This window comes from Varanus komodoensis, unplaced genomic scaffold (assembly GCF_004798865.1).
Source record: "Varanus komodoensis strain SLA01 unplaced genomic scaffold, ASM479886v1 scaffold4, whole genome shotgun sequence".
Taxonomy (NCBI): Eukaryota; Metazoa; Chordata; class Lepidosauria; order Squamata; family Varanidae; genus Varanus; species Varanus komodoensis.
Window position 1 is genome coordinate 38,575,677 of NW_025335941.1, and position 22,373 is coordinate 38,598,049.

Genomic DNA, 22,373 nt, shown 5'->3' on the forward strand with positions numbered 1-22,373 from the left:
GGTGGGTATTAGAGGAGCATGAGGAGTGGTTCGCCAGTCCCATCATCACTGCCTCCGATCGTCGAAATGACAGCGGCCCTGTTGGAAGCACTGTTGGGGCTGAGGGCGGCGGCGCTGTTGATGCTGTTGTTGCTGGCGGTGTTGCGGCAGCTTTCTCTGCTGGTATGACTGCCTGTAGGATGGCCAATTCCAGGACCACTTATGTCTGTTGTGTGACTGGATCTCCATCCTGCGCGTCGTCATTCTTGACTCGTGCAGTTTCTTGAGTTTGTGGTCGGTACACGAATGGAAGAGCCCGGAACCATCAAAAGGCATCTCTTCTATTCGCCGCTTGGTTTCCTCCAGGAAATTACAATTCCGAAGCCATGCGTGTCTCTGGAGGGAAACGGCACCGACCAAGGCCCGGGAGTCAGTGTCCATGTGGTGACGTGCCGTGGACAACTGCTGCACCGCGACCTGCATGGCTTCTGTGATTAGGACCTTCGCAAGGTCACCCTGGTGGTCTGGGAGGGTGGAGGCGACGTTGTGGAGGCGCTGCATAATAAAATATTGATATCGCGCCAACGTCGCCTCGTAGTTGGATATGCGAAGTCCTAAGCCCGAGGCAGCATAGACTCGCCTGGCCAGGGAATCTATTTTCCGGCCCTCCTTATCCCTCAGCACTGTATGCCCTCTCGCCTCTCTGCCTTGCGAGGATTCAACGACCGCCGAGTTTGGTTTCGGGTGCTTTAACAGGAAGGGGATGTCTTCTTCCTGGACCCTGTACATAGACTCATATCTCCTGGACGTCAGCTGAGGATGTGAAGGTAGGTCCCAGGGCTGCGTCATCGCCTGCCGCAGGGTGGTTATAAGTGGCAGGACGATGGATGTCGATTGCTCCCCGCGGACGACGTCGTAAAACTTGTCTGTCAACAGTCCTGGGCGCTGGGCAAGCCTCGACATCAGCTCCGCGAAGGAGACGTGGGACTCATCGGGTGACGCAGGATCCTGGGATGTCACCACGACGTCCGGGGAGGTTGAGTCTACTTCAGAGTCATCCGAATCAGCACCGTAGTATGGTGGGGCAGAAAATGATGACTCCGCTGGCGAGAAGGAGCGGCTGCTTCCGCTTTGCGGGGATCGAGGTGGCACCCTCCTTGAATCCACTGACTGCGGTTGGTCGTGGGGCGGAGGTGAGGATTGCGCCCTGGGAGCAGGTTAGTACCCCACAGAGAGCGGGTCTCCCCAAGGTTGGTAGTAGAGACGACGCCAACTCTCCGGGCATTGCTCTACCAAGCGGCTCCTCCGATTCCCTGGTGGGAACAGGCCAGCTTCTGTCTCCAACGTCACCGCGGGCATCGGTGTCGGTGACCTCGCCCTAGGAGGGGAGTCCTGGATTTCCCCATCCGAAATAGACCCCCGTAGAGTTGGAAGGGGTGCAGGCGGGAGGTCGACCGCACATCAGGGAGACCCTTGAGGGGTAACCCGCATGGCCTCCTGAAGGATCGGTTCGGGTGGGGTTGGTATCGTAACTGCCACCGGTACCGAGGGTCCCGTCGGCTCCGAGTCCCGATGTCGGGGACGGTCAATGGACTTAGCCTTCTTTGGAGGCTTAGAGGCCTTCTCCTTTCTGGCCTTCTTATGGCCTGCCGGCTTCTCTTCAGCATGCTTCCGCTTCTCATGCCTCTTTTTTGGTGAAGCAGAGGGGGCCACCAAAGTGGATGCACCTTCATCCGAAGGGCGTGAGGGTGGAGCCACAGAAGCGGAGCCAGGTTTTGGGATAGAGACGAGTGGGTCTGATTGCATCAGAGCCCTATCCCAAAGGAGCCTCTGAAGCCGGTTTTCGCGGTTCTTCCTAGCCTGCTTTGAGAAGGCTAGGCAATGAACGCACTTATCCGTCCTATGCCCCTCTCCAAGGCAGAGGAGGCATAAGTTGTGCGGGTCAGTACGTGCCATTTTTGACCCGCAGTCCGCACATTTGCGGAAAGCTGCTCGCTGTGCCATCGCAGAAGGAAAGAAGAAGAAGAGAGATAGTGCAGAGGGTAAGTATATATTTTTGGTTTGTTTCTTTTTTTGATAGATCGAAGACAGAAATAACAAGAGAAAAACTACTCAGAAGCGGGAACGAAGAAAGGGGAAAGTAGTATAAGGGCAATATATAAGGAGAGAACCAAGAATAGCCAAAGCGAAAGTCGAAAGTGGCACGAGGCACAGTGAACGGCGGTCGCAAAGACTGAACAAAATGGCGGACGCTCTGCTCTTTATAGGCCACAAGGGGGAGGGGGAGCGGAGCTTCCCGCCAAAAACCATTAGCTATCAATCTTCCAGCCAAAGGCACTGCGCAGGCGCAGTACCCATATGTGTGATGCACAGAGGCCACGACGAAGAACTTCAGTAAAGGACAGGATTTTATAAACTTTTTGTTTATCTGCAAAGGAGTGGGGGAACATGTTCACAACACATATTTGTACTTGCTTATGCTTTTGTATCTTGCCACAGTGACCCACACTATGGTAACTTCCCAGCTGGATAATTCTAGCACGCTCTACATGAGGCTGCCCTTGAAGATGGTCCAGATACTTCAGTTGGTTCAGAACAAAGCTGCCAGGATACTAACGGGGACTGGCAGATATTCACATATAACAGTGGGCCTCTATCACTTACACTGGCTACCAATTGAAGTCCAGGCCCAGTTTAAAGTGCTGGTGATGACCTATAAAGCCTTAAACAGCTTGAGGGCTGGATACTTGAAGGAGCACCTTCTTCCCTGTGTGCCCTCCTACACCTTGAGATCTGAGGTGGAGCTCCTGCTCCAGGAGCCCTCTTTGAAGGAAATTAGGAGGGTGAGTACCCAGAGGAGGATCTTCTTTGCAGTGGCACCCCAACAGTGGAAAACGCTCCCCAGAGAGGTTGGCCTGATCCCAATGCTTCTTTCCTTTTGGTCCCAGCAGAAAACCTTTTTATTCTCCCACTATTTCAATTGCTAATTTGTTTTAAGCTGTGGTTTTTCACCTATACAGGATGCTGTGCTAGTCTTACTTTTATCTGTATTCTATTTTGTTGTTGTTGTTGTTGTAAACCATCCCAAGACATTTGTGATGGGACACTATACAAAAGTTTTAAATAAATACATAAATATTAAAATGATTTTATTTGGCAGTCCAATTGCCTTGCTTGCCCATAAGGGATCTCTAGACTGACATCAGTTCGTATGATGATACCTCACATCTTCAAGATTACACCCTAAGAAAAGTTGCAGACAGTGCATGTGCTACAGCAGAAGAAAACTGTTATTTGTCAATGCATATTCCAAAAGTTCCCTACCTTACAACAGTCAGGAGATTTCAGATGAATTCTACCTGTGTGACTGTTTGCATTCAGGTGAGAGGTTATAGTTGGGAATGTGCATGTTCTTAATGATACTAGACCAATGTTCATAGTAGCAAAACAGTTAAGCTATAACACCCTGGGTTAAAAAAATCAGCGAAGAATCCCTTATTTTTGTATATCCCTTTTGTATATCCCAAACAATCCCTTATATCCTGCCTTTTTCCCCAGTATAAAGAGCCCAGTGTGGCCTATATAGTCCTCCTCCTCATCAGCATTTTATCTTCACAACAACCCTTACTATGAGAGTCTGTAACTGGCTCAGAGTAGCCCAGTGCACTTCATGACCAAGTGGGAACTAGAGCCCTTATCTCCTGAGTCCCAGGTCAACACTTTCTGCATTTACCAATAATTATTCCCATATTTTAGGGTTGCTGAAAAATGATATGCTTCTTAGAAAGTGGCAATTCATTGTTATGACTACCTTAATCCATGTTGAACCACTTAATAAAAATGAGAATTTGACCCTTTATGATAAGTATGTATTCGAATTGATCTACACTCATTTTGTGATTTAAAGATTAAGTACCAATGAATTAGGCACACATTTTGAAGAAGATGGAGGTGGTGTTACAGAGCTACATTACTACTAAAAAGATATAGAACAAATGGACTTGCCTAATAGCTAAATGTGAACATTTGTGTCCAAATAAACCCTTTGAGAAAAAGGCACTATTCTTCTTAATCAATTGAAGACAGCGTTCAGAAATACTATATTTAGCAAACCCATTTTAGGCATAGCTTTTAATTGTTTGGTAGAACTCAAAGAGACCAGGTTGGACAGCTAACAGTGTGTAGATTAAAACATTGTGCTTAAAATTACTGAGTAATACTTACTCAAATATACAGGGGAGCCACTTTTCTATGTACTGTTTCTTTAACAGTGAGAACTATGAAGTACAGAACTGTGTCTTCTGTCCAGTGGCAGTGATAGTGTATTCTACCCACTTTGTGGAATACACTATCAAAAGAGGATGTTCTGGCCATTTCTCTGTTGGGTTTTTGCCACTTGGCCAACACATGGCTTTTTCAAATGTTTTATCCTGGGCAATAGTTGTTAGAACTGTTTTTTCCCCTTCTCCCTAGGACTTCAGTTGACCTCTTTTGGATATTCTTTAATTATGTTGTTTGTTTTCATATTTCTTTAAAACTGTGGTGTTATAAAGTACTTTATTATATTCTTATTCTTAATCATACCGTTGCTGCATTCTGTTTTGAGTGCCATTCCAATGGCAAAGAACCCAATATATTGATTTGAAATAAAAATAAAATAGAACATTTATCAGCACTGTAGCTAAGCAACTGGATCCTTGCAGAGAAAGAGCACATCTAGACAAAGAAAGCCAATCTAGATCAGTCTGTGATAAGTTGGAACAAGCCTAAAATAAGAGCTCCCACCTTGGAAAACCTCTATTTCAGCTCCATAAAAGCATAAGCTAGTAGGACTATCCTGTTACTGGGATGGAAGAATCTAGTTTTGGTCTTGTACCTGCCCTTGCCTGTATTAAATGAACATCTGCAGGATACTGAATTCTGGCCATGGAAATCTGTGCTGAGAAAAAGAAATAAACAGCAGGAGACAGAATTAGGATGCTTGGTTGGCTAAGAGATGAATCATTATAACAAGCTATTTACCCAGAAAGGGCCACTCTGCCTGGGTTAGCAGCCATTTAACAACCATCACTAATGAAAGCTGATGTGCTTACCAGAGATTACTAACTTTACTCATCTGTTAGCTGCCTTGTTCTTAACTAATGGGGTAAATGTGTACATACTGTACCATTCAAACTGCAGAGATGGGTTCATACAATGTACTCACGCTAATAAAAAATTCCTACACACATAAAATTAGATTGCATGGAGCTAGAAGCTGGCTTTCTATGTGCAAGAATCATTTTTTTTTTCATAATATGACAGGAAGAAGCTTAGGCTAAGGCTGATAATTTCTGATACTTTTATACCTGCAAAGGGGTGGTTGGGGTTTTTTTTTGGGGGGGGCGTTATTTGGTAAACTCTTGTCAACTGAGAGAAGTCTTTGAAATGGTATAGTCCAGATCTATTTGGTGAACACTAACCTAGTGTCTGATGTCACTGAGCACTGATTTGACTATAAACAAAGTGCAGTGAGGAGTATTTGCACTGGGCATTTTAAAAGGATTGCATTCTAGTTTTGTCATGTTACACAATTCTGAACCATGCTAATATCCTCTAATACTGCAGTATACTTGGTCCATTTCTCCTTCCCCCTACCTCATCACAAAGATAATCAGGCAAAAGATTATGGAATGACTGGTAACACGAATCAAAATGAAATTATAGGACCATAAAAAAACCAGCAAGATGAGTATACAGCAGTTGCATTCCAAGGCTCCATCCCACTGGAACTTTTATATAGCTTTTTATGTAAATAGGGAATGTGGTGGTAATGTTGTTAGCTACTTTAAACACTGTGCTCAGAATGGCAAGCTATGATTTAATTAATAAATGATTAAATTCAAGTAAAAGCCTAACATGGTCTAACATTTTCAGAATGAGGCCAGGCTTATCAATGGCTACTAATAATGGTGGCTGTGCACTATACCCAGTATTAAATGCAGCATGCCTATGTTTACTAGTTGGTGGGGAACATGTGGGAGGATACTATTGAACCCATTCCGTACTTAGAGACTTCTGACAGCTGATTGGCATCTGTGTGAATAGACCGCTGGACTAGATTGGCTCTGTACAGCTGTTTTTGTTCTTATATTCCTAAGGAGTAGCAGCAAACTTCAAAAACCATGCTCCCTCTTCCAGATTCCCCTTCCTTCTGTCTTTGCTGCATGGCAATTCCCTAAGGTGCTTCTAGTCTCCAGTGCTACTGCTCAGTTTTAAGGGGTTGTAATATGGCTTTAATAGGATTCTTATGTTTTATGTTGATTAACTTTTTATTTTATGAATCTTGCACATCATCTTGAACTGTGCCCTTAAAGGTGATATACAAATCAAGTAAGGTAAGTAAATGAATAGTTTTTAAACTAAGCCTTGCCATTACAAATTTGGAGTTAATGGCCAACAATAGTATGCACAAACCAAACTTTTCTATGTTGGAGTGCAATGGCAAACAATCTGCTGGGAAACTGGAACACTTTTAGGAAATTACAGTGTGCAGTGGGAAGAGCTAAGAGAGAATGAGAAGAGAGCTTACAAGGCTGGGACGTAGTGCTGCTTCTTCACATAAAACTGAATGAAGAAGCCAGTGTAAGCAGAGTCAGCCAGTCACACCAAATAGACAAGACTGTTCTAGGCTACAAAACTAGCTTTGAACCAGCAGATGTTTGATAGCCCAAGGCATTACAGAACCAGACTGCAAATTAAATGCAAAACGTAACTTGCACATTACTGTATATGTTATCATAAGATTATTTGTTTTACAGTGCCACTATCTGATCTCCTTTTACGGCTTTAAATGTTTTTTTTAATAAATTTGTTTTCCTGTTGTGCTTCATACCACTGTTTTATCTATACCTCTTCACCTGTGACTACATTGTTATTTTAACTGTACCTCTTTTCAGATGCAACTTTGGCAAATAATGTGGTATATAACTTTAAAGGAAAGAAAGGATGCTACATAGAATAGAGCTAAAAGAAAACTGCTGACTGCAAGCAATTCTTAAGTGAGAGCCACATGGAAAGACAATAATTTTATTTGCTTAGGAGGTTCCCCCATTAACTCTATCTATACTTAAACACTGTAAGTCATCTGACATTAGAGCAGACATTGTCCTCAGGTGACCTCATACAGCTGCCTTTGGTGAAAAATACTGTCTCTTCTCAGACTTGCTTACACTTTGAAGACTTAGTTCTCTCACATTCTTTCCCTTAGGAATGACAATAATGTGGAGCAGTCCCTTCCTTTCTGTATGGCTGGGTGAGGAAATGTCAAGGCAGCACAATGTTTTATCAGCAATGCTGAACTTGGCTTCTCTTTTAAATATATATATATATCTTTCTGAAAGGTGCCAAATCTAAAGCATCAATTTTCTTAAAATAAAAAGGGAGGGAAAAATGAAGAGGCATGAACACCTGGCTCCTTTTAAATATGTCCTGGAATTTGCTCATTTTAAAAATTCAAATATATTGCTAAGCAGATCTGGGGGGAAATGTTTATTTTTCAACAGCCACTCTGAGTTTATCTGGGAATAAAATGCATTTCTGAGACCAGGGAATTTTCAAGCACTTTAAGGAACAGATTCTCCAATACCTTCTCTGCTGAGAAACTCATAAGCATCTATCTGCCAGTGAACTCCTGTGAGTTACAGATGTTTCTTGGGCCTGCTTTAGGTCATATGTAGGGTCAAATCATCTGTTACTTTACAGCTGTAGCTAGAAGCTCGTAAGAACATGCCTTACACTGAATCAGGCCATTTCTCCATCTAGCTCCATATTGTGGACACTGTTAACAGAAGTCTTTTCTAGATCTTTCTGGAGTTTGAACCTGGAACCTCCTGAAAGTCGAGAAGAGGTTACCACTGAGCTACAGCCACATAACTTAGCTGTTCTTTTTTCTGCTCAAAAGTAAGAGCAGCCCTCTTGATCCAGACTGTGCACCTGGGGAGAGGCATTAATACTTTATCCCCTGCTGTAGTATCAATACAGATTGCCCCCTTCCCCATGTCTGAAATTTGCATGCAAAACAAGCTCCCTTGAAACAGTTGCCGTGGTCATGAGGCCAGCGTGACTAAACACTGAAGTGCACAGAACACTGTTACCTTCCCACCAAAGTGATACCTATTTATCTACTTGCTTTTATATGCTTATATGCATATAAAAGGTTGGCAGGAGCTGGGACAAAGCACGGGAGCTCACCCCATCCTGCATATTCGAACTGTCAACCTTTTGATCAACCAGCCCAGCATCTCAGCAGTTTAAACCACTGTGCCACCTGCAGTCCCTGAAAGATTTTATCTACATGTAAAATTTAACTTAGAGAAAAAGGTTGTCAAAATTCTCTAAAATCCATAAAAAGCAAATTAATTATGAAACAGAAACTGTACTTGGTGTCCATCCGGATAATATTCATGCTTAGTACAATCCAAACATAACCAATTTTGCTAAGGCAACAGGTAACTCATTTTTATTTTGTGAATTAAAAATTGCATGTGAATTACAATCACAATTTCTGATTTGAGTTTGGAATCAATAAAAGACAACTGAAAGCTTTTCCAGTGCAAGATGATGCTGAAGTTTGAGACTCACAGGTTGCCTGGTTGGAAAGGAGAACTGTGATGCAAAAAGAGAATGATGTTGCAAGAAATATGATGGGACAACAACTAGAACCAGCTTCCCTGCCCTTAAATATTGTCTTAAATATACATCAGGAACACACAAATCTCTACATCACACATCTCTCTAAACCCCTTCTTGCTGTTAACTTATTTTAATCTCACTCTCCTCCTACCCCATTCAGAAGTGTTTTATCTTCTCACAAAGAAACCCTTTCAGTGTACCATGGGTTTATTGCCCAATCTCTTGGATATCCTAACCTTTTCCTGTCTTCCTACTGTCTGTTCTGTCTGCAAAACACATCTCTTTTTAAGTCGCCATGCTCTCTTCTCTCTCTGTATTACTACATCTCTACACTTTCAATCTTTCCAAACTTGTTCCCACTTTTTGCCTTCAGATTTTTTTTCCTTCCATTGTCTCCATAACTCTGCTAAGTGGGCTTTTTTAAAACCTTTGGTGTCAACCACACATGAGGTTTCATTCACCCTGCAATTCCCACACTGGAAGCATCTCAGATGGGAGGGGTAAGCCATGAGGCATGGCTTTCTGTTTGCTTCAGTGCAGGAAAACTGGTGTCTGCTTCTGTGAATCCAGGGAAAGAGAAATGTAGATCTAGTGAAACAGGCATTCTCTCACTTCTCATGAGCTTAAGATCTTTCAACAAAGAGATAGGAATTTCTTTCAATATAGTATTCTCGCTATTGCCCATGGTATTCAACAGATTTCTTTTTTTTAAGGATGGAAGGGCTTTGATTAGTTGTTCAACTTTAGTTTAGGAGCAAGACTGATCGCGCACAGTATGATAGGCAACTATCATCAGTGAGAATCATTTCCATAAAAATGAAAAGGTTAAACATACATCCAGATGAAAAACTGAAATAATTGATAAGGAAAAACAAGCAGCTACAAATATAGTAGGGTGTTCTGAATTGGAGGTAAACATTTCCATGTTCCTGACCCCCAGCAAGCAGAGATTAATATTATTTAACATGATTATATTTTTTCTGGGTTAATGTATTTCTGACAATCCTAAAGATGCAAGCACTTCTTTTTTTAGCAACTTTTTATGCAACATTCTCTCTAAAATGTTCTTATGCATTTATGAGAAACTATTACATGGGCCCAAAGAATTAAAACTGTGATTTAATCACACAGAACTCTATGGAACTTACCTTTCAGTAAATACACATAGGATCAGCATGTTAAACATGAAGAAAACAATTTTGATGAAGAATTCTTGTATGATATATTATGGGATGGAACTGTTCATCATCCATATGTGTTTATCACATGGAAAATGTCTACAAAATATCCCACAGATGGTCTCTGTCTCCAGTCAGAATCCAACACATTGTTTCCAGTAATGAGACAGTATGTTGGAGAAGCTGTGCAGAAAGACACTTTTTCCATATGCTGCAGTGGTTCCTAGTTTGGAAGGAGGTTAACAATTCAGTATCTATAGTGTAAGAAACAAAATTCTCCTGGTATTGCTATTTCCTATTCAATACTCTTCCCTTCAGGAATGCCCCTGACACACAGTATGAAAAACTTATACCTTTTTGTTATTGCCAGCTAGAGTAAACATGATTCCTAGGAAAAAGACCAAGCATTCCTTTATAGACATTATGGCATGATCATTTATGGGACATTCTTGTGATACAAATATTACTTCATTGAATAATTTTGTGGGGGGATAGGGCAGAAACTTAAAAGATAGTCTCTCATTTAAAATTAATGAGTAACATAGATTTATGCAAAGTTCACTATACTACTTATGAAAATAAAATGTACATATTTGTTGTAATTTTACCACTATATTCATTCTACTAGAATAGAAATAAACCTTACAATAACCATGTAAAATAACATCCTATTCTTAAGTTTTTAACAAAATTCAAGGAGAGGGAATTTGAATTATCATAATGTAGGACCAAGTAGACTGAAGAGTAAGCAATCAACGTAAAAAGACATGAAACATATTCACAAAAACTTTCTATTTTTATATTGATCTGACACCATTTTGTGTTTTCTTACAATAGAGACCATGTTTTCGGGGGTGGGAGGGTTAATAAAAATCTTCATGGATTCCTGCATGTGCTTGAAATTTGAAGCCTTTTTTTACTTATGTTCTAACATGCTTGGCAGCTGTACCTGTATCAGTGAAAATAATTGCTAGATGATTTTCTAGATGAACAGGGAACCATTGTACAATTTGCTTATTTCTTCCATAGCGTAGAATGAAAACAATGCAGCATTGTTGAGCCAAGCATCCACCCCCCCCCCCATCATGGAACAATGCATTTGGTTTCTTCTTCCTAGGTGTAGATCTTGGCTTCTGTCCCAATTGAATTTCATTCTGCTCTTTTCAGCCCAGTGCTACATCCTATCAAGATTTTCTTGAATCTTCTTTCCATCTACCAAGGTATTATCTATTCCACCTAGTTTTGTGTCATCTGCAAATCTGATAATTGTTCTTTTCATGTGCACACATCCTTTTGGATTTCAGATGCATGCATGGGAGGCTAGCCATTCTGGTGGAACTGACAGTTCAGATTCCAAAGATAAGAGCGTTTCTGGAAAGGTTCAAACCCCAGCTGTGTTTCCAGGTCCTGGGACAGCAAAGTAATTAGCTGTAGGAAAGATTAGACCAAGGGCAGATGAAAGGAACCAGTCAACCTGGCCATGAATAGAAAGGAGTTGCAGTCCAAGGAAGAAGACAATGAAATGGGCAATTTTTTTCAATGGGGAACTCCTTCCTCCTGAAGAGGTAGACCTAGTTGCTAGACATTATAATCAGAAAGAAGGCCAACCGTGGGCATTACAGGAGTAAAGACATGTCTGTTTTCACAGCAGTCCTTCTCCAGGGGTGAGATGCAGAAGGGTTCATAGAGTAAGTTTCAGGTAATGAATGGCAAAAAGGGTTCACCACGCTGCTTTGTGTACACTCAAAGACTCAAATGTAATAATAACGATAGTTAACAAAGAAATGCTGGTGGGACTGATATTGCTTGGAGGGAGAAGTCCAACTCACGACAGTTTCCTGCACTTCTTCATCCAGATCATTAATAAAAATGAAGAGCACTGGGCCCAGGACTGACCCCTGTAGAATGCCATTTGTTACCTCTCCCCAGTTTGAGAAGATAGACACAGAAACATAAAAACAGAGTGAGTCAGAAGGGGCATCCTGGGCCATCTAGTCTGACGCCCAGCTCCAGTTGGCTCCACTCATGACAAGCCTACCAAGATGCCATTGATGAGCACTCTAGTCTGATTCTGTAGCCAACTGTGGATCCACCTGACCCACAGTGAATCCACCTGACCCAATGTGGGTTCCATTTAGCCCACTTTTAGCTAGTTGGTTAATCAGGGTATCATGAGGCACTTTGTCAAAAGCTTTGCAGAAGTGAGTATGTACTATGTCTACAGCATTCCTACAGTCCATCAGGGAGGCAACCAAAGTAAAAAAAAAGGCAATCAGTTTAGTCTGGCAGGATTTGTTCTTGAGAAATCCATGTTGGCTTCTAGTAATCACTGCCTTGTTTTAAAGGTGTTTGCAGGCTTACTGTTTTATAATATGCTCCAGAAGTTCCCCAGGGTCTGAAATAAGACTGACCGGTCTGTGGTTCCCAGATTGTTGTTGTCCCTCCTCTTCCTTTTCCTTTCCTGAAGAACATTAGCCCCTAATTCCTTCCTCCACTTTCTGTTTGAGGAGTTTATCAGCAATGCATGTTAGGAAATGATGGAAGGGGTTTTGTTTGGGAAAAATGAATTCCCCCATAATGATGCCATCATGCCTCCTTGAAATAATGGCAACCTGCTTTTCAAAAGTTTCATCTTTGTCATCTCCTTAACTGGGTGATTGGGAAGAGATTCCAGCCACAAGTTCCTTTTATTCCTTGCTCCATTTATATTAATCCAGATGCTCTTGATGGGACTACTAAACTCATCCTCATATATTTCTCTGCAGAAATATGCATCTTTAACATATAGTGCAAGTCTGTCTCTCTTTCTATTCCTTCTCAAAAAGGTTACATCCTTCAATTGTTAAATTCCAGTCATGGGAGTCATTCCATCAAGTTTCAGTTATACATATCAGGTTGCATTCACCCTCCTGCCTTAAAAGTTCAAGTCCATGCTGCCCATTTCTCCAGAAACTGGTATATAATGAAGATCATGTGCTTTATACTCCAGCTTTCTTCCTATCAAAATATACTCTTCCTACAGTATATATATATATTTATTTAGAAGACTATAATTTGGTACTGTTAGAGCTGCTCTCTCTCTTGCACTGAATAAGTCTTTGTGTGTTGTTATGTCCAGGTGTACTTATCCCTCCAATCTATGAATCAGTTTAAAGCCCTCCTGATAAATTTCATGCTGTGGCAAAACACATCCTTTCCAGTCCATGTAAGGTACAACCCATCCCTTGCCAATATTCCATCTTCCAGGAAGTGTAGCCCATAGTTCCATACTTTAAATCTCTCACATCGGCATCACCTTCGTAGCCAGGCATTCACTACAAGTATTTTTCTTTCCCTGCCTGCTCATCTTCCAAGAACTGGAAGGACTGAAGAGAAAACTATCTGGGCCTCAACATTCTTGACTTTTTCCCCTAAAGCTTCAAAGTCTGACATGATTTCTTCAAAGTTTCACTTGGCAGTGTCATTTGTTCTATGGGAAGGGAGGAATACATGTCAGTGGGCTATATGAGCCTTGGCAATCTTTCAGTTATATCACAAATCTGTCTTCCAGAGAGACAGACAAGTGCATGGGTCATCCTGACATACATAGTGTTTTCATCACATGCAACAGGGATGGAACTAAAACATGTAACACCCTTCTCTTCTTGTTCTTGCAAGTCTTGGTACCATTGCCATTACTTGGTGACCTTTAGCCATTTGTTCAGTATTGCATGGGATATCTTGCAGTTTTTCCACAGCAGGCTGTCCTCCAGTGTGATCTTTGTGTAACTGAAAGCAGTTTGAGAGTTCCACTACTTCCACTGGTGCAGAATGTCTTCTGAAAACTGAAAGCTTCCTCCTCAATTTCCATTGTTCAATATTCTCCTCTTCTACCTCAGCTTGCTGTTGCACTTCCAACCTCTTTTAGCTGTTGCAGTTCTGCTGCTCTAAAAACTCTTCATCTCATTCCCTTGAGGGGTGCACATTCACTGCTCTAGTGCTCTCACATTTTCCTATAGCAAGGTTACTAGCTTGTACTTCTTCCATATGTAGGCCATGCCAACCTCATGCAGGAAAACATTGCATGGGTCACCACTTGGGAGTCTTCTCAATCCATTCTTTCTGCTGCCTTTTTTATTCTAGCTTTCTGGGCCTGTTGTAATAATTAGTGCTTTGTCCCATCTTGCATGAAAGTGAACAACACAATCCTACCAGTAAATAGGTGTGTTACAAAGAAGGAAACAAAGGAGGAAAAAACTAAGAGGAAAAAAGAAGCATGGGGGGGGGACGTTAGGGACATCCCTCTTGACCTCTGCCACCAAACTTCCCTGCAAAACTCCTGTTTGCTCTCTCTGGTAATGTGCTATCTGGAAGCTTGGTTACTTGTATCCCAGAGTCCCTAGACCAGTTGGGGCAACTTCCTTTGATCTGCTCAGCCAGGAGTCAGAAACCAGAATTTTATCATTTAACTATGATAAAATGTTACCTGGAAGATACTAAAAACTGAGTGTCTAGGTATTTTAATCTTAGTATTTACTCAAATACATTAAGTAAAATATAATTATTCCATGTATTAACCAACATTCTATTATTATTAATAATAATGATTACACTGTACCCTTAATTAATCAGCTATTAAATTTTATAGCAGTAAAGGTTGTCTCATACACAAGTCATTTTGTTAAATCTGACATTCAAATCCATCTTCGCAATACGCTCTCCTCTGGAGTTGGGCCATGGAATAAAATGCTATGAAAAACAAAATAAACCAAAACCCTGCTGTGGAAGAAGGACAAATCTAGTTTTCACATCCCCTGCACAGATAGAAACAAGACAGAAGTAAAAGGCACCAAATGGAGCTCAAAGCTTCAGTATGATATCAGCCTCCAGATCCTGGCAGAATCTGCAACCTAAGATATCAGTCCCTCCAAGTCGGAGAGTCTTACATATTCTGGGTGCCCAAAATTCTCTTGCTTCTAATATATATCTTTTTTTAATCTTAACCAGGTCTTTAGCAAAGTGCAATAAAAAGTGGGGGATACAAGGAAATCTTTACTCCATAGTGACTAATTATACAGCTGTTATGTTTATTCTTCAAGATAAAATAGAACCTTGGTCCCATAAATGTTGCAGGGCCCATACATTCATGTGTACCACTCCTAAAAATCAAAATCCATTAAGTGCCAAGTTACTGGGAGACTCTGGCATTGCTATGGAGGCCTTCAACTCAACTTTGCTGGTAAATAAATACAATACAGGTTTTCTAATTTTACTGCACCAAATAGGGCTTGACCATGAAGAAGCAGAAATTAATAGTCAAATCACCTAAATCTTGCCTGTCTCACAGCCTGTGGCACTTTAATCTTCATAACAAATCAGGTTTTTTGTTCTTGTCTTGGTCTGTGTCATGAGTTGCTGTTAATATATCATCACATCCCTTCCACTGTGGTTTAAGTAGAGCGAGGCAAAATGTTACAGCCCCTTCTAATGAAGTTAAAACTTTTGCCTTAAGCAGAAGATGGATTGGAAGATAGCCAACGTAATAGCAGTCTTTTAAAAGGGATCCAAGTAAGTCAAGAAAGTACATGTTTCTTGTTTTAACATCTGTGCAAGTAAATTAGTAGGAAGCTTTATTAAAGCCAGAATTGTTAAACACAGAAAAGAACAAGCCTTGTTGAGGAACAATGGGCATGGCTTTTGTAAAGTCATGTTCTGCCTCACAAATATATCATTACTTGAGGCTATAGAGAAGAGGCAGTCTGGTACACCCAAACTCCCAACTTTTGACAAAACTTCCTTACCAAAGGCTCTTGAATAAACTTAGCATCACAAAATAACATGATAGAAGAGTATCTTATAGAATGGGTACTATTTAAAGAACCAAAGAAGAGAATAGTAATAAACAGACAATTCTCACAACAGTAGGATGTAAGAACTAGAGTCCCTGAAGGACTGTTATATGCTACTACTTTTATACTCATATGGAACTTACAAGTTCAGATTCAACATGTCTCTGAATGCCAGTTACTGGAACACAACAAAGGGGACAGGGCTATAAGCCTTCATGGCCTGTTTATGAGCTTCTCAAACATCTGATTGGTAACTGAGAGGAAAAAGATCATGAGTTAAAGGACCTTTGGTCTGATCCAGAAAGGGTCTATGTTCTATACACAGTAATACCTTGGTTCACAAATGTTTCTGCTCGCGAACAATTCAGCTTGCAAACAGAAAGTTTGGCAAATTTTTATTGATTGATTTATTTGTTTGTTTGTTTAGAAAATTTCTATGCCGCCCCATTCGCCGAAGCCTCGGGGCGGCTTACAAATAAATCAATTAAAATACAATAAATTAACAATATAAAACAAGTTAACAATATAACATAAGTCACCCTGGCCAAAAAATAAAATAAATAAATATTATTAACAGTTAAAATGACGCTTGAATAAAATTCCATTTGTTTCCATTCACGAGCTCTCCATCGGGTGACGAACACGATCGTGGCCATCTTCCCCACACGAACATGAACGCGGCCATCTTCCCCACTGGAACATGCTCTGACATGTGGTTGCAGTGTGGAGATGATGGTCGCGATCGTGTTCGCACGAAAACGAATGCGGCCATCTTCCCCACTCTAACATGTGGTCACGGCTTTCTCTAGTCGAGATTGCAGTTGCAGACTCTTCCTCCAAACAATAACCTCCCCCACACCCACCTCCCCCACACCCACCTTCCCCACACCCACCTTCCTGTCCTCCATGCTGGAAGTCACCTCAAGCAAGGTTAGTGTTCTCTCCCTTCATACTGTACTATACTGTACTTCGTTTCATATTTTTGTGGTTAAAAAAAATTACATATGGTTAAGAACAGAGTAATCTTATTTACATTGAACCTTATGGGGAAATTTGACTCAGTTTGTGACCAATTTGGTTCGCGACCAGAACTGTGGAACGAATTAAGTTCGTGAACTGAGGTACCACTGTACCTATTTCTGTCATCCATAAATTATCTGGAGCTGGACAACCGCAAATTAGGCATTCTTTTTTCCCATACATTTTATTAACTGTGTAAGAGAGGAAGCAAAGTACAGAGGTGGGTAAAAACTACTGGCAGATTTTCATTGCCTCTGTAGAATCTTGTATACTAAAGAAATTATTCTGTAACAAATGACATGACAGTTCCCATATAGTCAATAAAGGACTCATTTTCTCCCTTAGGTAAATATAAGAATCATGCCAGAGATTACTTACTGTGGAATCTCATACAAATTTTTGGAAGTAAGTTCCACTGTTCAACAGTTCCTACTTCCTAGTAAGCATGTACAGATAGCCTTAAAAGCTCAGTATCAAGAATATGTTATTTTGAGATAGCATGTTCCTTATCTCATTAGGTCTAAGCATATATTATTAATTTTGAGAGCCTGACTCACCATCTCATTTGCAGTTGCAGATACCAAGCTGTTTAAATATTCCTTGATACCTGTAGGATTCAGCTGAGCAAACTGAACAATTATTTTTAAAGGCAGAAACTGCCACAAACAAAATGGGACACAACATATAATTTTATGCTAGTTATACTATGTAAAAATATGTTAATTATGTAAAATTGCAGAAACAAAATATGAAAATTAATGCTGACCTCTAGCTCAATATGTTCAGTGCTACACTTGCTGCTAAGCAAGCTGCACTCTGAACCTGCAGCTTAAAAGTGTACTTTGCATGCCTCTGCATTAAGTAGAGCACTACTTGTTTATTTGCTCTGGGGATTTCTTTGAAATAACACACAAGGAAGAAGCAGCACAACTTGAACTGGAGAGCTAAAGATGAGTTAATAGAACCTTCTGGTTAATTTGTTAGAGGGTATGTTCCTTAATATAAAATAGTCCAATGCTAGGATTGGAGAAAACATATTCAAAGTTGGTTCTTGATACATCTTTACTGAGATACTATACGTGAATGTTTTGATAACCTTTTAATGGATAAATGATGAATTTATCCAGCAAAAGGATGAATGTCAAGCAAAAACCACCACCACTACAGAGGACCCTATTTAGTTGGAGAAAGGCAGGTTGCTTACCTGTAACTGATGTTCTTCGAGTGGCCATCTGTGCAGTCACACACATGGGTGCTGTGCCTGCGCAGTGCCTAGGCCGGAAGATTAAAAAGCTAACGGTTTTTGGCGGGAAAACTCCGCTCCCCTCCCCCTTCGTGGTATATATAGAGCGGAGTGTCCGCCATTTTGTTCAGTCTTGAAGACCGAACGTTTGCCCTCTACAGGTCAAGAATAAAATTAGTTGCAAACGGCACTGAGCCCCAATGGTACCGATGCAAAGTATAGTACGGTACCGAGAACAATATCCACTCACTGGCATATACCATCGGTACCGATGCAAAGTACAGCGTGGTACTGAGGCAGTATGTAATGATGGACACCAAGTGGGGCCAGTGGGTGGGTTGTGTGACTGCACAGATGACCACTCGAAGAACATCAGTTACAGGTAAGCAACCTGCCTTTCTTCGTCGTGGCCTCTGTGCATCACACATATGGGTGATTAGCAAGCTTACCCAACTCGGAGGAGGGAGGTGTCATCAGCGAAGAACGGACGAAAGAACAGCTCTGCCGAAAGAGCAGTCCTGCCTGGCGCGCACATCAAGCTGATAGTGCTTGGCGAAAGTGCATGGCCCTGACCACGTTGCAGCTTTACAGATATCTTGGAGCAGGACCCCAGCGGCAAAGGCGGACGAAGTCACATCAGCTCGTGTGGAGTGACCCCTGGGGGGTAACAGGTAAGTCTATTTTTGATAGTTGATAGGCCAGGACAATAGTCTGAGTGATCCAGTGCGACAGCCTTTGAGGTGTGACTGGAAGTCCTTTGTCATGTTCGGAGTACTTAACAAAGAGTCTGTTCATACAATGGAGGGATTCCGTATGGGAGCGATAGAAAGCCAGGCAGTGGCGAACATCAAGGGTATGTAGAGCCCGCTCTATTGGATTCAATGGCGCTGGAAAGAAGGCTGGCAGAATGATATCTTGACTCAAGTGGAATGGTGTAGCCACTTTAGGAAGAAAGGAAGAATCCATACGAAGAACGACCTTTTCCTTACGGAAATTAAGATATGGAGGGTCTATGCGGAGAGCAGAAAGTTTGCTTGCTCTCTGAGCTGATGTCACCGCTATGAGGAAAGCTGTTTTCCAGGACACCAGGCGTAGGTCGCCAGTGGCTCAAACGGAGATTTGGTAAGTGCTTGGAGTACGACCGAAGGCTCCAGGTTGGCATAGGCGGGCGAATAGAAGGTTGTAGGTTGTGTAACCCCCGAAGGAAACGTCGAAGTAGAGGTTGAGAGAAAACTGAAATACCTTGAAGCGCACCACGATAGTGTGAAATAGTGGCTACATAAACGTTAATGGATGACAGTTTCAGTCCCAAATGATAAAGTTCCAAGAGAAATTGTAAAATATTGTCAATTGAGGCCATTCCAGGAGAAAAAGAATGGCGTGCTGCAAAGGAGGAAAATCTCTTCCATTTAGCCACATAAGAGCGACGAGTGGACGGTCTTAGAGCAGATGTGAGAATCGCCTGAATTTCCTGGTCAACAGTCACAGGTAGCGAAGCAGTTGTCATCGAAACCGACCTAGGGGGCCGTCGGTACAGTGGAGTGAATACATTCCGGTAGAGGTTTGGATGTCGTCGGTACCGACACAGCAGAATGACTCAAGTGATCCGCCATGCTGTCAACCTCAAGGCAGTCAGATCCGGATGTCGGATCGCTCCGTTTTGCTGCGTTAATAGCTGAGGAAAAGACGGGAGATAAAGAAACGTCCCTTTGGATAGACAAAGAAGGGTGGCGAACCACGGTTGTCTCGGCCACCATGGAGTTATTATTATTCCTGTGGCATTTTCTTGAGATATCTTCACTATCACTTTCGTTAGAAGTGGAATTGGGGGAAACGCATAAAAGGCTATGTTGTCCTAGGGGATCATAAGGGTATCTCCCAGCGATCCCGATCCTATGCCTGCCCTGGAACAGTATAGGGCACACACTCTGTTGTCACAAGTGGCAAACAAGTCCAAGTCCGGATAGCCCCACAGATGGAAGAGGTCGTGGCATATTTGTCTGTCCATCTCCCATTCGTGCATTGTTGACGTATGTCTGCTCAACATGTCTGCTTCGGTGTTGTCGGTCCCTGCGAGGTGGACTGCTAGAAGCATAATATCCCTCAGTATGTACCAGCCCCAAATGGCCATCGAGAGACGTGCTAAAGGTGGTGATTTTGTGACGCCCTGTTTGTTGATGTAGAAGACAGCCAGTATGTTGTCTGATGCAATCTGGACAACTTGTTGGCATAGGACAGTCTCAAAAGACCTTAGGGCGTTGAAAATCACCTGTAGTTCGAGGACGTTGACATGCTTCCTTGCTTCCCGTCGGTTCCAAGTTCCCTGAACCCAAAGGTCCGCACATGTTGCGCCCCATCCCAGTAATGACGCGTCTGTATACAGGGTCTTCGTTGGATGAGGTGTTCGGAACAGGACACCGACATACAGGTTGCTCGGAATGGTCCACCAAATTAGTGTTGAGTATCATAGATGGAATTCAGATCAGTTTGTTGGGAGAATCTCGCTGTGGGCAAAACGATGTGTTGAAAAACAGCTGCATGGTCCGCATCCGTCGTCTGGCATATGGGACAATGGCAACTGTAGCAGCCATGTGCCCCAATAGTCTCTGAATGGATATAGCCGGAACCGTTCCTACCGTTCAGATTCGATGGATGTGGGCACATAAGGTAGCGCGACGGTCCGGAGGGAGAAAAGCTCTTTCCCGTGTGGAGTTGGGACGTGCCCCAATAAAGTCGATGACCTGCGTGGGAATAAGGGATGATTTTTCGTGGTTAATACATAGTCCAAGATCATCGAGCAAGGCGCAGGTCATATGTATTGCAGACAGAAGCCCTTGTTTAGTTTGGGAGACAATTAGCCAGTCATCTAAATATGGGTATATTTGCACTCCTCTTGTCTGTAAGTGCGCACATACTGGTGCCATACACTTCATAAAAACTCGAGGTGCGGTGGCCAGGCCAAAGGGTAGCACAGCATATTCGAACAAGTCGAGCCCAACAGTGAAATGCAGGAAACGTCTATGTGAAGGATGGATAGCAATATGAAAATAAGCATCCTTCAAATCTGAGGCGGCAAACCAATCCTCTCTCTTCAGTAACGGAAAAATACTCTGTAAAGTGGTCATCCAAAACTTTTTTGTTTTGATGTATTTGTTTAGATTCCGTAAGTCCAAAATCGGACGAAGACCACCGCCTCTTTTCGGGACTGTGAAGTATCTGGAGTAGAATCTGTGCAATCCCTCCAAGCGGGATAGTTGTCGAATCGCGCCCTTGCGAAGCAACTGAGAGACTTCTTCGCACAGTACCAATGAAGAAGATGTAAATCGAATCAGACACGGTGGAGGGACGACATCGAATTCTATCCTATATCCAAACTGAATGATAGACAACACCCACCTATCAGATGTAATGGACTCCCAAATGGAGAGAGAAAGGTGGTGTGGGGAGAAAGAGAATGGTTCGCCCGGACTGTCAACGTGGACGTTTGTCAGCGTCGAAGCGCCGCCGGCCCTGGGGGAAACGTTGCTGCAGCTGTTGTCTTCGCCGTTGCTGTCTTTGTTGGTAGTGTTGCCGAGGGTGGAATTGTGGATGGTAAGAGGAACGAGGCCTCTGGTGAGGAAGCTCCATGCAGCACGCGGTCATACGCGATTCGTGTATCGCTTTTAACTTGCGGTCGGTTTTCTGATGGAATAACCTGGTACCGTCGAATGGCATTTCCTCGATCCTCCGTTTCATCTCGTCGGGGAAATTGCAATTATGAAGCCATGCATGTCGGCGCAGCGAGATGGCATTCACGAGAGCTCTCGAATTGGTATCTACGTGATGTCATGTGGTAGATAATTGCTGCACTGCTACCTGCATAGCTTCCTTGATGAATACCCTGGCAAGCTCGGCTTGGCGGTCTGGAAGGGAGGAAGCAACATTATCCAGTTTTTGCATAATAAAATACTGATAACGTGCCAGTGTTGCTTCATAATTCGATATGCGCACGCCAAGTCCAGAGGCCGCATAGACTCGGTGGGCGAGCATATCGATCTTCCTCCCTTCCTTGTCGCAAGGGGCTATGTGTTCCCTGGGCTCCCTGCCCTGGAAGGATTCGACGACAACAGAGTTCGGGTGTGGATGGTGAATCAGGAATGGAATGTCGTCCTCCAGAACTCTGTACATGGCCTCATACCGATGGGCGGTCGCTTGCGGTTGGGCCGGTTGATCCCAGGGTTGGACCATAGCCTGCCAAAGTGTGGTAATAAGCGGCAGGACTATGGCCGCGGACTGTTCTCCCCTCACGACATCAAAGAAGTGATCCGTGGATGGGCCTGGCTGTTGACTAGCCTCAATCTCTGGTAAACGGACGAGGCGGGACATGAGCTCCGTAAAGGAGACATGTGGCTCATCGGGCGATGCTGGTCCTTGGGAGGCGACTGCTACATCGGGGGATGTAGAGTCAACCTC

The 22,373-nt window shown here is 42.7% G+C and overlaps 2 protein-coding genes across 18 annotated transcripts in view; both read right to left on the minus strand.

Annotated features, from left to right (window-relative positions):
• The window catches only part of ZBTB20 (zinc finger and BTB domain containing 20), a 635,479-nt gene that overhangs the window by 378,601 nt on the left and 234,505 nt on the right, over positions 1-22,373 (minus strand). The gene's annotated exons all lie outside the window — the stretch shown is intronic.
• The window catches only part of LOC123029266, a 4,457-nt gene continuing 701 nt past the window's right edge, over positions 18,618-22,373 (minus strand). The window contains exon 2 of the mRNA XM_044442019.1: positions 18,618-22,370. Coding sequence (XP_044297954.1) covers positions 21,747-22,370 — 624 coding nt within the window. The 3' untranslated portion in view covers positions 18,618-21,746. The remainder of the gene's footprint in view (positions 22,371-22,373) is intronic.